This window comes from Trichomycterus rosablanca, chromosome 12 (genome assembly GCF_030014385.1).
Source record: "Trichomycterus rosablanca isolate fTriRos1 chromosome 12, fTriRos1.hap1, whole genome shotgun sequence".
Taxonomy (NCBI): domain Eukaryota; kingdom Metazoa; phylum Chordata; class Actinopteri; order Siluriformes; family Trichomycteridae; genus Trichomycterus; species Trichomycterus rosablanca.
The window spans coordinates 35407951-35421529 of record NC_085999.1 but is presented as its reverse complement, the minus strand read 5'-3'; the positions used below and the strand labels follow the sequence as shown (position 1 = coordinate 35421529).

The following is a 13579-nucleotide window of genomic DNA, read 5'->3' as shown; positions in this document are numbered from 1 at the left end:
AGCGACTTACAATTATGACTGAACACAATTTTGAGCAGTTGAGGGTTAAGGGCCTCGCTCAGGGGCCCAACAGTGGCAACTTGGCAGTGGTGGGGCTTGAACCGGCAACCTTCTGATTACTAGTTCAGTACCTTAACCACTGAGCTATCACTGCCCTTCAATCAAATATCAATATCAATCAATATGAAATGATCAATATTTTGTCTTTGTTAATGTACATCATAGACGTGTGAGGTTGGCGTGATTTTCACTTCTGACTCAGACTCCATGTTGGCTCTTCATGGCACCAACTGACTGTCAGTCTTTGCCCTACAAATTTTTAGTAAAGGTTTAATTTCTTTAACTTCTTTTGTCCCAGTTTGCTGTAAGATGTTTCGAGCGATTTCACAATCCAGCGTGTGCTCGAGTTATTTTGTCCGGATCTTGCAGCTCTGTACAGAATTCTGTAGCATTAATGATGTCTGATTCACCGATGCATAAAGCAGTGATTGTGCTGTTTTAATCCTCTGACAGACACTGATGATCAGTAGTTGTTTTGTGCTGTTAAATCTACATTGCATCTCAATACCACTGGATTTTGTGCTTGTTTGCTGTTGTTGTGTGATTTATGGAAACATTTATATTCGATTTCTGAGGCAGGTGGGTCGATGTAATGGGGTGAAAAGCCATTAAGCAGACGTATCAGGGTCTGAAGGGCTACAGTATTCTGCGCTAACACATCTGAATCAGATCATTATAACAGATGTTAGGCCAAGTTCATCATGGACATTTTGGCATCTGTTAAGAATAATTAATGTATTGACTGATTACATGTAAAGAAATGATGCCACGGAATTGGAAGTATATAATTTATTTAATATTATACATTTCTACACCTGTTAGCAATGGGTGTGGCTCAATAACTAGGAGGTGTGTCCACATACTTCTGACCATATAGTTTTTTTATTTTATTTTATTTCATTTCACTTTCATGTTTTACCATCACTTTATCCTGGTCAGGGTCATGGTGGGTCTGACTTCTCCCAAATCACTGGGAGGAACAATCCTTGGCGAGACATAAACTTATGTGCAAGAGTAAAATAAACACGTTTGTGTAGAAAAAAAGAAAATTAAGCCGTTTAACTACAGCAAAACGTTCAGAATCATTTCTGGCAGGAACTTTGAATTATACACATAGATAAAGTTTATAGCATTACTACAATTCACAACTGAAAAGCTTGTTAGTTTTGCTGTGTGTGTGTGTGTGTGTGTGTGTGCGTGTGTGTGTGTGTGTGTGTGTGTGTGTGTGTGTGTGTGCGTGTGTGTGTGCTTCTCTGAAAGGCTATGTACTGGATTTGATCCAGTTGGCTGCAGAATGGATTTGTGGGATATGGTCTGTTTTTTGTCAATTCCATTCACCTCATGTTTCCTCTTCATGCCTACACACTCACATTTTTACACTCTCCCACACACCCACACTCATTGCTACTTATCTCGTCCTGTAGCATTTCTGTAAACTTCTGTGTAGAGTTTCCTGCTGAACTGGTGTGTACACGTGTTTCAGATTCAGTCTGGTCCAAGGTTTTTTGGTTGGGTTTGTGGAAAGCTGCACATTACTGTTACTGTTACTCATCATAAATCAGAAGGTGGCAGTAAAATAAATGTACATTCCAAGCATCCACGCCTAGTTTCAAACCCCCAACACTTCAAACACTCTCATTTTTGAACCTTTTTATTTAGGGGTGTCAATAGTGAACCAGCTAACCAGTAACCTATTAAAAAGTTGTTTATTCAACGTCGCTTCCGTTCATTTCCGACAGCTGGTGATCGATTTAAGTTGAGAGCGCCGTTGCAGATCTTCACCGAGTGAGAGCACTGATTTGTAACTGTATAAAGAGGCATTCTGAGGTTCAATCCCCAACAGGAAAACTTTGATACATTTATATAATATTAATCCTGAAGGACAGATTAATTCCACATTCAAATTATGAAGCTCTGTGATGTTTTTAATATTTTGATGTGACGTTATGAACTTTTATTAGTCAACAGTTATGGTCACTGATCAGTTGAAAGTAACAGGTGGAATTTGGTTTGTGTATAACAGAATTTGTTTTTTTTTTTCAAGTGTTTTGTTGCCTTCCTTCATTTATATGTCATGCTTTATATAATAAAAAGTGTGTATTGTAGTAAACGTAACAGTAATATGAGCGGAACACTGTTAGCAGAACCAAATCAGCATCCAAAATGACTTCTGACTCAAATTCCATGTTGGCTCTTCATGGCACCAACTGACTATCAGTCTTTGCCCTACAAATTTAGTTCTAAAATATTACAGTAGACCCTTGACTTACGAACCGGTTACCATACGAACATTTTGGGTTACGAGTGATTTTTTTTTAACGTAACATAGGAACAAATTTCGGATTATGAACCAAAATTTGTGAAACACTTCTCGAACAAGTTGACTCTCTCTCTCTCTCTCTCTCTCTCTCTCTCTCTCTCTCTCTCTCTCTCTATCTATCTATCTATCTATCTATCTATCTATATATATATATATATATATATATATATATATATATATATATATATATATACATATACATATACAGTGTATCACAAAAGTGAGTACACCCCTCACATTTCTGCAGATATTTAAGTATATCTTTTCATGGGACAACACTGACAAAATGACACTTTGACACAATGAAAAGTAGTCTGTGTGCAGCTTATATAACAGTGTAAATTTATTCTTCCCTCAAAATAACTCAATATACAGCCATTAATGTCTAAACCACCGGCAACAAAAGTGAGTACACCCCTAAGAGACTACACCCCTAAATGTCCAAATTGAGCACTGCTTGTCATTTTCCCTTCAAAATGTCATGTGATTTGTTAGTGTTACTAGGTCTCAGGTGTGCATAGGAAGCAGGTGTGTTCAATTTAGTAGTACAGCTCTCACACTCTCTCATACTGGTCACTGAAAGTTCCAACATGGCACCTCATGGCAAAGAACTCTCTGAGGATCTTAAAAGACGAATTGTTGCGCTACATGAAGATGGCCAAGGCTACAAGAAGATGGCCAACACCCTGAAACTGAGCTGCAGCACAGTGGCCAAGATCATCCAGCGTTTTAAAAGAGCAGGTTCCACTCAGAACAGACCTCGCGTTGGTCATCCAAAGAAGCTGAGTGCACGTGCTCAGCGTCACATCCAACTGCTGTCTTTGAAAGATAGGCGCAGGAGTGCTGTCAGCATTGCTGCAGAGATTGAAAAGGTGGGGGGTCAGCCTGTCAGTGCTCAGACCATATGCCGCACACTACATCAAATTGGTCTGCATGGCTGTCACCACAGAAGGAAGCCTCTTCTGAAGTCTCTACACAAGAAAGCCCGCAAACAGTTTGCTGAAGACATGTCAACAAAGGACATGGATTACTGGAACCATGTCCTATGGTCTGATGAGACCAAGATTAATTTGTTTGGTTCAGATGGTCTCAAGCATGTGTGGCGGCAATCAGGTGAGGAGTACAAAGATAAGTGTGTCATGCCTACAGTCAAGCATGGTGGTGGGAATGCCATGGTCTGGGGCTGCATGAGTGTAGCAGGTGTTGGGGAGTTACATTTCATTGAGGGACACATGAACTCCAATATGTACTGTGAAATACTGAAGCAGAGCATGATCCCCTCCCTCCGGAAACTGGGTCGCAGGGCAGTGTTCCAGCATGATAATGACCCCAAACACACCTCTAAGACGACCACTGCTTTATTGAAGAGGCTGAGGGTAAAGGTGATGGACTGGCCAAGCATGTCTCCAGACCTAAACCCAATACAACATCTTTGGGGCATCCTCAAGCGGAAGGTGGAGGAGCGCAAAGTCTCGAATATCCGCCAGCTCCGTGATGTCGTCATGGAGGAGTGGAAAAGCATTCCAGTGGCAACCTGTGAAGCTCTGGTAAACTCCATGCCCAGGAGAGTTAAGGCAGTTCTGGGAAATAATGGTGGCCACACAAAATATTGACACTTTAGGAACTTTCACTAAGGGGTGTACTCACTTTTGTTGCCGGTGGTTTAGACATTAATGGCTGTATATTGAGTTATTTTGAGGGAAGAATAAATTTACACTGTTATATAAGCTGCACACAGACTACTTTTCATTGTGTCAAAGTGTCATTTTGTCAGTGTTGTCCCATGAAAAGATATACTTCAATATCTGCAGAAATGTGAGGGGTGTACTCACTTTTGTGATACACTGTACATATACATACAGTGTATCACGAAAGTGAGTACACCCCTCACATTTCTGCAAATATTTCATTATATCTTTTCATGGGACAACACTATAGACATGAAACTTGGATATAACTTAGAGTAGTCAGTGTACAGCTTGTATAGCAGTGTAGATTTACTGTCTTCTGAAAATAACTCAACACACAGCCATTAATGTCTAAATAGCTGGCAACATAAGTGAGTACACCCCACAGTGAACATGTCCAAATTGTGCCCAAATGTGTCGTTGTCCCTCCCTGGTGTCATGTGTCAAGGTCCCAGGTGTAAATGGGGAGCAGGGCTGTTAAATTTGGTGTTTTGGGTACAATTCTCTCATACTGGCCACTGGATATTCAACATGGCACCTCATGGCAAAGAACTCTCTGAGGATGTGAGAAATAGAATTGTTGCTCTCCACAAAGATGGCCTGGGCTATAAGAAGATTGCTAACACCCTGAAACTGAGCTACAGCATGGTGGCCAAGGTCATACAGCGGTTTTCCAGGACAGGTTCCACTCGGAACAGGCTTCGCCAGGGTCGACCAAAGAAGTTGAGTCCACGTGTTCGGTGTCATATCCAGAGGTTGGCTTTAAAAAATAGACACATGAGTGCTGCCAGCATTGCTGCAGAGGTTGAAGACGTGGGAGGTCAGCCTGTCAGTGCTCAGACCATACACCGCATACTGCATCAACTCGGTCTGCATGGTCGTCATCCCAGAAGGAAGCTGACGCACAAGAAAGCCAGCAAACAGTTTGCTGAGGACAAGCAGTCCAAGAACATGGATTACTGGAATGCCCTGTGGTCTGACGAGACCAAGATAAACTTGTTTGGCTCAGATGGTGTCCAGCATGTGTGGCGGCGCCCTGGTGAGAAGTACCAAGACAACTGTATCTTGCCTACAGTCAAGCATGGTGGTGGTAGCATCATGGTCTTGGGCTGCATGAGTGTTGCTGGCACTGGGGAGCTGCAGTTCATTGAGGGAAACATGAATTCCAACATGTACTGTGACATTCTGAAACAGAGCATGATCCCCTCCCTTCGAAAACTGGGCCTCATGGCAGTTTTCCAACAGGATAACGACCCCAAACACAACCTCCAAGATGACAACTGCCTTGCTGAGGAAGCTGAAGGTAAAGGTGATGGACTAAACCCAATTGAGCACCTGTGGCGCATCCTCAAGTGGAAGGTGGAGGAGTTTAAGGTGTCTAACATCCACCAGCTCCGTGATGTCATCACGGAGGAGTGGAAGAGGATTCCAGTAGCAACCTGTGCAGCTCTGGTGAATTCCATGCCCAGGAGGGTTAAGGCAGTGATAATAATGGTGGTCACACAAAATATTGACACTTTAGGCACAATTTGGACATGTTCACTGTGGGGTGTACTCACTTATGTTGGCAGCTATTTAGACATTAATGGCTGTGTGTTGAGTTATTTTCAGAAGACAGTAAATCTACACTGCTATACAAGTTGTACACTGACTACTCTTAGTTATATCCAAGTTTCATGTCTATAGTGTTGTCCCATGAAAAGATATAATGAAATATTTGCAGAAATGTGAGGGGTGTACTCACTTTCGTGATACACTGTATACTGTATATATATATATATATATACACCTATATACAGTGAGCGAACATTCGGACAGCGGACGGTGTTTTTCCGGTGTTTTCTTTATATTTCGTTAAATTTATTATTAAAATGGCCCCAAAGAATGTGCAGAGGAAGCCTAGTGGTGAGAAAATGAACAAATCTATTACATTTGTTGTGTTGTATAATTACTCCTGCCAGTAGCTGTCACTGTGTATCAGACAGAGGGGGCAGTGAGTGAGAGAGAAGAAGGAAATAGCTGAGTAAAGTATTCTTTCTTTCCTGCAATTACACCTACAAAATACAACACTATTGAAATAAAGAAGGAAATAATAGAGAAATATGAGAGTTATTGTTGTTTCTGGTAGATACATTTTATAAAAAAAAAAAAGAAGGAAATGTATTATGGTGTATAGTACAGCACACGTACTGTACTGAGATGTGATGTGTGTTTATGTACAGTACTACTGTGTATTGTTGTTTATTATTGTTTATTACAGGAATGTCTATTCTATAATTTAAGATTTAAGGGAAAATATAGTTGTATTTATAACAGAAAAGAGCATTTAAGGCATTAGAAAGGTTAGGGGTAAAGGGGGTTAGGAAGGTCTGGCATGAATTAATTATATTTACATGATTTCTTATGGGAAAATTAGGTTTAACTAACGGACATTTTGATTTAAGAACAGCCCTTCAGAACCAATTAAATTCGTAAGTCAAGGGTCGACTGTACTCAATAAACCAATAAATAACGTTAATTCCAGACTTCATTTATCCAAGTGAATGTCTTAGTTATCAAAAAGAAATAAATCCATCATGCCTTAACATTTTTGTCTTTAAATTTAGGACGTCTGCATGTTTCTTTTACCCCAGTGATTTCAGGGCTTCCACCTCCCCATCGTTTCCGATGTTATAAGTTGATCTTATGTTAAATAGAACACGTACAATCATTTTGCTGTAGGAATCATATCAGTGATTTGTATCCTATAAGCCCAACTAAACCCAGTCATTTAGCTCATCTGTTCATTGCTAATTTCTTCCAGAATGTTTTGTAGTTCGGATCTGCTCGTTCATCAGAGCCAACACTTGCCTACTGCATGCTTCTGGCAGTCCTGTTGCTTAGCAACTGCCAGGCAGTGATGTTGGCGCCGTTAACTCCCGTCCTTTTATTTTTGTTGTGTAAGCTGCAATTGTGACAAGAATTTTTATTGCTGTGTGAGTTCATGGCTGAGAAGGAATTCCCACCATGAAACCAAATCATTTTAATCAGACAGGATTTCTTCTCATGTGTGGTTGCAGTTGGGTGGATAACGTTGCTGGTGATGGTTGCTTTAAATAATGATTGAATATGGTTGCTGTTTTTATTGGGAACTGACTGATATTACTGCATGAATAGCAAAAGTACGTCAGATACTTTCTGCTTTCTGATAATTCATCCATTTTTGGAAAGATGGCTTTAGGATGGATAGGGGATAAAATAGCAGGATGCATGGACAGACGGACAGACGGTCTCTGATCAATGAAATATTGAGGGTTGGATGATAATATAGATAATATGAATAATATGAACACCTAATATGATGTATGCAGGGCTGGATCTTAGTTGAATAATTGGATTGATATTGGCTTGGGGTGGATGGACAGATTCTAGGTTTGGTGGATGGATAGATAATAGGATGGGGGCGGCACGGTGGCTAAGTGGGTAGCACTGTCGCCTCACAGCAAGAAGGTCCTGGGTTCGATTCCCAGGTGGGGCGGTCCGGGTCCTTTTTGTGTGGAGTTTGCATGTTCTCCCCGTGTCTGCGTGGGTTTACTCCGGGTGCTCCGGTTTCCTCTCACAGTCCAAAAACATGCAAGTGAGGTGAATTGGAGACACTAAATTGTCCATGACTGTGTTCAATATAACCTTGTGAACTGAAGAACCTTGTGTGAAGATAAACTACCGTTCCTGTCATGAATGTAACCGAAAGTGTAAAATATGACGTTAAAATCCTAACAAACAAACAAATAATAGGATGGACAGAAGGACGGATGGATGAAAAAAGACACAGATAGATGAACTCATCATGGCATGGATGATAACATCTGATAATGAACTGGATGAATGGATGGTTAGATGTGTAAAGGTGGAGATAGATGAGTAAAATGGGTGAATAGATGGATAGATGAATATTGAGGTTAATAGATGGTTTTATGATAAGATGATTACAGTGATGGAGGATCGATGGATGAATGGAACGGATAGACATATTTGTTATACATATACACGTGTACAGTACAACGAAATTCTTTTTCCGCGTATCCCAGCTCGTTTGAAAGCTGGGGTTAGAGCGAAAGGTCAGCTATTGTACGGCACCCCTGGAGCCGAGAGGGTTAAGGACCTTGCTCAAGGGTCCAGCAGTGGCTTCGTGGCAGAGCTGAGATTCGAACTCTTAACCTTTGTATTGATAGCCGAAAGATCTACCCACCAGGCTACCACTGTCTGAATTATAAAAGTGTGCACCCACACAGTATTCACATGCATATTAAGAAGGAACTAAATACACATGCAGGTTCATTCCCACTGACAAACAAGGCCCTATAATGGTTTTAATGGTTTGATAAGGTCTGTAAGTAAACCAGCCAAACACTGCGCAGTTGGAAACGGAGGCTCAGGAAGTCGACACTTATGTGTAAAAAAAGTGAATCCTCAGAGGAAAGGGTTTGTTTTGGCTGAATGGGTGTGTCACATTCGTTTCAGAAGATTTGAACTTCCTCTCTGATAGCTGACTCCAGGTTATTACAGGTGGATCATTAGTGAGTTTCATTCTTAATCTTACCAGCTTGTGTTCTGTCGAATGATGAACAGCGAACAGTTCAGTCTGGAGGGTAAAACCATAAGCGTCCAAGTTCACTACCCAACATGCTAAACAGTTAAATAAACTGTGTGAACAGCGGTGACCTATTCTTTCTTCTCTTATTCTTTTTTTTATGCATTTTCTCCCCATTTTCTGCTGAGGGATACCAGATTGCTTCTGAGGAGAGCACGTCGCTGCACACGCCTCTTGCGACACGTGCACAGCCCTCCTCTTCTCGCCCATGCACTCTGCACAGGCGTCTCCTCCGCCAATCAGGATCCCTACGCAGCGTATAAATACCCACCCACCCACCCACACATAGTCCGGCCCCCACCCTGCAGATACGGTGGTTAATTAGTATCTGCTGCAGGGACTGCCAATTATGCCCGCTAGATGGTGCCCAGCCGACTGGAGGCAACGCAGAGTTTGGTGTTGGTGTGCTAGTGGAATATCCTGCTGCACCACCTGGGCTCCCTTATCTTATTCTTAAGAGTGCTTCTAGTGGTGATGTCGATCTATTTCACATTCATGTCCATGGTTTTGAACTTAAGCTCAGGTGTTTGTGTACTGTTGGCCATATAGGAAACGTTTGAGACGTTTAGGATTAAAATAAACTTTGATTAGGTTGCAGCTTCAGTGCAGAAATGCATGCAAACCTCAGAGCTTAAATATTAGATGATTGGTTACATCAGTGGCAATAAGGAAACTGAATCCACTTCGTTTCATCTGAACTATTTCTTTAGACTAGCACACAGTTAATGTAGATTCATACCAACGCCAGAAAAAAATGAATTGTTTTCAAAAGCAGATAGTGATCCGTCTGGTTTCCAAAACAGGTCAAATTTCTGACTCAGTGCACATAAGGAATGGTTGAGTTATAATTAAACAACATTTTTCTTCATTTGTTTCATCTTTTTGTCCTAATTGTGTTTTATTGTATTTAAAGGTGTTTTTGGTTGTTTTATAGCATTAAATTATTATTGTTTTTTTTTTCTTTCTTGCATGTCATGATTCTTTTTATTTAAAGTAAAATAAACAATCCCATGAATTCAGACAGACGTGGTTTGGTTTCAAGAGCTGATCAGTTTTGCCATTGATGTGCATGGTAGAGAATTTGGAAACGTTTGTGTGTGTTATTGTGTAATTCTCTCTGTTTTCTGTTACAATGCTTCCCCCAGCAAGGACAAGTTTGGAAGGTTTGCACAGCTTTTCCACCTTCCTAAACCCAAAAATCTCGTTTCCTCGCTCTCTCCGTCTCCCCTTTTTTCCTGCTTTGCTGCCAGTCTTATGCCCCATGATCTCTTCCTCTCCGTATTCAATACACACCCAGCTCTCTGTTCCCAAACTGCACTACTGTCAGAGAGCTTTCTGTCGTGGCTTCTATTTGGTTTGCTTGTTCATTTAACTCTCGAAACATTTTTCATTCAAAGCCGTTCATTATTTTGGCTGATTTTCTTCATTGTCGAGCTGTTTTGTGCCAACCATCGTAGGCATGTGCTGCTAATCACAATGTCACAACATGCATTGTTTCAAATTACTTGCACTACACTATATTTATGTGGACACCCCTTCTGAGTACTAAGTTCAACAGTTTGATGAAGGCTCAGGTTTAGGTTTGACAGCTTTTATATGGAGCTCCAGTGACCTGCACAGCGCTTGACCTCAGTCCCAACCAACACTTTAGAGATGAATCGGAATGTTGATTGCAAGCCAGGCCATCATCTCCTGAGCTCTTAATAGTCTTCTGTAGAGTAGCAGGTTAATACACTATCTCAGGTTCAAGTTTCAGTGGTGACAATGTGAACAGACGTCTCTGAAGGAGAGAGAGCCAGACGACCTTCTCACCACTGCAACAGCGACTTCTACTGTCTGCTCAAGGCACTGGCATAAGCGGCTGGAAAATACAAAATGAGAAGCATGATCCTCTTATGTGCTGAGACATGCTGGTTTAAGAGAAGCTCTGGCGTAGGTGTGTGGTAGCCATGTGGGTGAACTAAGTATATTCGAATTGGGACAGTGCAAAAATTATTAAACAGATACTCCTGTGAATAAAGGGCGCATATTTCCACAGACACATTAAAATAATGATGGCCTTCCCAGAGGAGTGTAGGTTTTTACAGCCAGAATTGGAGCAGGGTGGCAACTCTGTTTTAAAGCCTGTGGTTTTAGAATGTCAAGCAATGAGCTAACTGACAGGTGTCCACATACTTTTGGCTTAACCTAGATTTTAAAATGCCATCAATCGAGGCAGATCAAAGATCCTCTGGGATTTGGTTTGTGTGTCGTGTTGAAGCTAGAAGCAGTTCTGCAGTGTTTAGTTTGGATTCCAGGCCTTAATAGCTGACCTGTACTCAGGTTTCTGTTCATTAAGCGTATCAGAAATGTGTTCTGGACACAGAACATTTAACCAGTGTAGAACTTTTAGAATTAGATCAATGTGCTCCATTCTCCTAGTTCTGGTTAAGAGTCTTCCTTTCCATAATCCGAAGTTATATAAGGCATGTAAGGTTGTATTCACATTGTTGTTTAAATCAAAACCAGCGTTCATTTAGTTTTAAATTGATTAAGGGATTGATGAATGAACATCAGTATTTATTTTAGACAGATCTGCTTGAAAAAAAGCGTATTTAAGTCGTCTGTGCAGGTTTAGTTCACAGTCCCTCTGAACCCAGAAGCCCATAAACTTTAATATTAGTGTTCTTGTGTGTTTAATATAACCTAGTGCTTCTTTACTTTGTTTACTACTGGTTAGCAGCTTGGTCAAATCCAGTGTTTCAGACCAGTGTGATTGATTTCTTGTTTTATTTGTATCAATAATGCAGAATATTTTATACACCATTCTCTCTCTGGGATCTGCCATTAACAGGTCCTGTTTCCATCATATTTACTCTGTTCCTGGTCTTGGGGTCAGATTACTTTAGATGACTATAGATGCAGCGGCAATATTAAATTAGATATACTTTATTTGTTATTTATACATATACAGGTGTACAGTACAATTAAATTCTTTCTTCACATATCCCAGCTTGTTTGGAAGCTGGGGTCAGAGCGCAGGGTCAGCCATCGTACGGCACCCCTGGAGCAGACAGGTTTAGGGGCCTTGCTCAAGGACCCAACAGTGGCCGCATAGCAGAGCCTGGATTTGAACCGCCAATCTTCCGGTTGATAGCCCAAAGCTCTACCCACTAGGCTACCACTGTCCCAATGGATGCCAACACTAGCCACTACAGTCCTCCGCTCTACCAACTGAGCTATTAAAGGGAGGCATGCTCATGGTAGTTTCTACCTTTATACTAGATCATGATGCAAAATTTCCACATCATTCCACATGTGCAGATAATACTGACACACAACAACCTCATGGCTTCTAGTTTTAATGTGGAACAGTTTTATGCTTCAGGATTTATATCATATAAATGCATCATAAACTTTTCCTGTTGGGGTTTGAACTGCAGTGCTCTCTCTCTCTCTCTCGCTCTGAATGAGTTTGTAAATATCAGCTGGCGCTGCACACTGAGAGTGAGAAGCTATGTTCACATGATAAGTGGCAAAACTGCTTCGAGGTGGTGCTGCTTACCCTGCTGCTGCGCTGCCTTGAACGCGTTCCAGACTGCCCACAATCTCAGCTTTGAGGCTTGTTTGTTACGTTTAAAGTTTGTCTAAAGCAAAGCGCAGACACTGGTGAGAACGAAGCTAAACTGTTGGATTCCACTAGGTGTGGGAAATTTATGGCATGGTGATTAGTGACCTATGAAACTGTGAGAACAGGTTTACATTGTAGATAGTGACCCATGTTTTCTAATCCTGGAACTGCTCGTTGTAGCACTTTATTATGATTTAATGTGCCCTGTAATCGAAGCAATAGAGCTTCATGAAGCCACTTCCACTTTATCTTCTCCTGTATCAACATGACAGCACTGCAGAGCTTCATATTTTATACTAAAATACATTTCATACAAAACTGCATGTGAATAAATCGTCTGTACTGTCGGTCAATACTGCAGGCATTTGGGTGGCACAGAGGTAAAACACACCAGCCCACTACGTTAGGTGCTATCGACCCTTCAAGTGTCTACACAGACATGAATGGCTGTTGGATATGAATCCTCCTTTCCTATCTTCAGCTGCTTAGAGGAGAGGTCTTAGAGCTAAGTATCACATACGAAGAGCTCTGCACTGCCCTCCACAATCAATCGACCCTTATTGTGGCAACAATGAGAAACCCCTGCATGTCCGTTCCCCTCTGACACAGCCAATCGTGTCTGTACAGGCACCTCACCAGTCGAAAGCACAACTGAGATTAAAACTCAGATCAGACTCAGATCAGACCGCTGCACCACCCGAGTGCATTTATGTATTTTTTAACACACATATTCAACTCGGAATCCGATTAGAGTCAGATTTTCTATCAAAAGTGCTGATGTGGAACCGGCCTGTTTCTTTCCTTCCTTCTGTCTCACTGCATTCTCTAGCTGTGCCCAAATTCCTGCAATGTTGCCTCCTCATCCTCTCTCTTGTAACCTCTGATGTTCCTGTGATGTCTTTTCAACTCGGAGTTCTTTTTATCCAGCGTTCTTTTAATCTTCTCCGTCTCCTTTTATGTTCTTTTCAGGCATGTGGCGATCCCAAAGCGAAGCCCTCCTACCTGATCGACAAAAGCCTCGAGTCAGCTGTCAAGTTCATCGTGAGAAAGTTCCCGGCTGTGGAAACCCGCAACAATAACGTGAGTGTTTCAGGACAGACCCGAGGACAGTCTCATCTGTTCTGTTGAGCTTGACATGATGATGCTGAATAAAACGATCGTTCTGATTTTGTCTTTGTGTAAGAGATTTGTAGTCTGGCTCAAATGCGTATCAATGACTCTCTAAATGATTCTGCACGGATGCACAGTTTTATATCACTCTCAGGTTTATA

General features: G+C 41.4%; 1 protein-coding gene across 4 annotated transcripts in view; it reads left to right on the top strand.

Annotated features, from left to right (window-relative positions):
- The window catches only part of nckap1 (NCK-associated protein 1), a 58269-nt gene that overhangs the window by 1261 nt on the left and 43429 nt on the right, over positions 1–13579 (top strand). For 2 of the 4 annotated variants that reach the window (XM_063006166.1, XM_063006165.1), the window contains exons 2-3: positions 9844–9861; positions 13278–13388. In XM_063006166.1, the coding sequence (XP_062862236.1) occupies positions 9844–9861; positions 13278–13388 (129 nt within the window). The remainder of the gene's footprint in view (positions 1–9843; positions 9862–13277; positions 13389–13579) is intronic. The other 2 variants (XM_063006168.1, XM_063006167.1) reach the window with 1 other exon arrangement.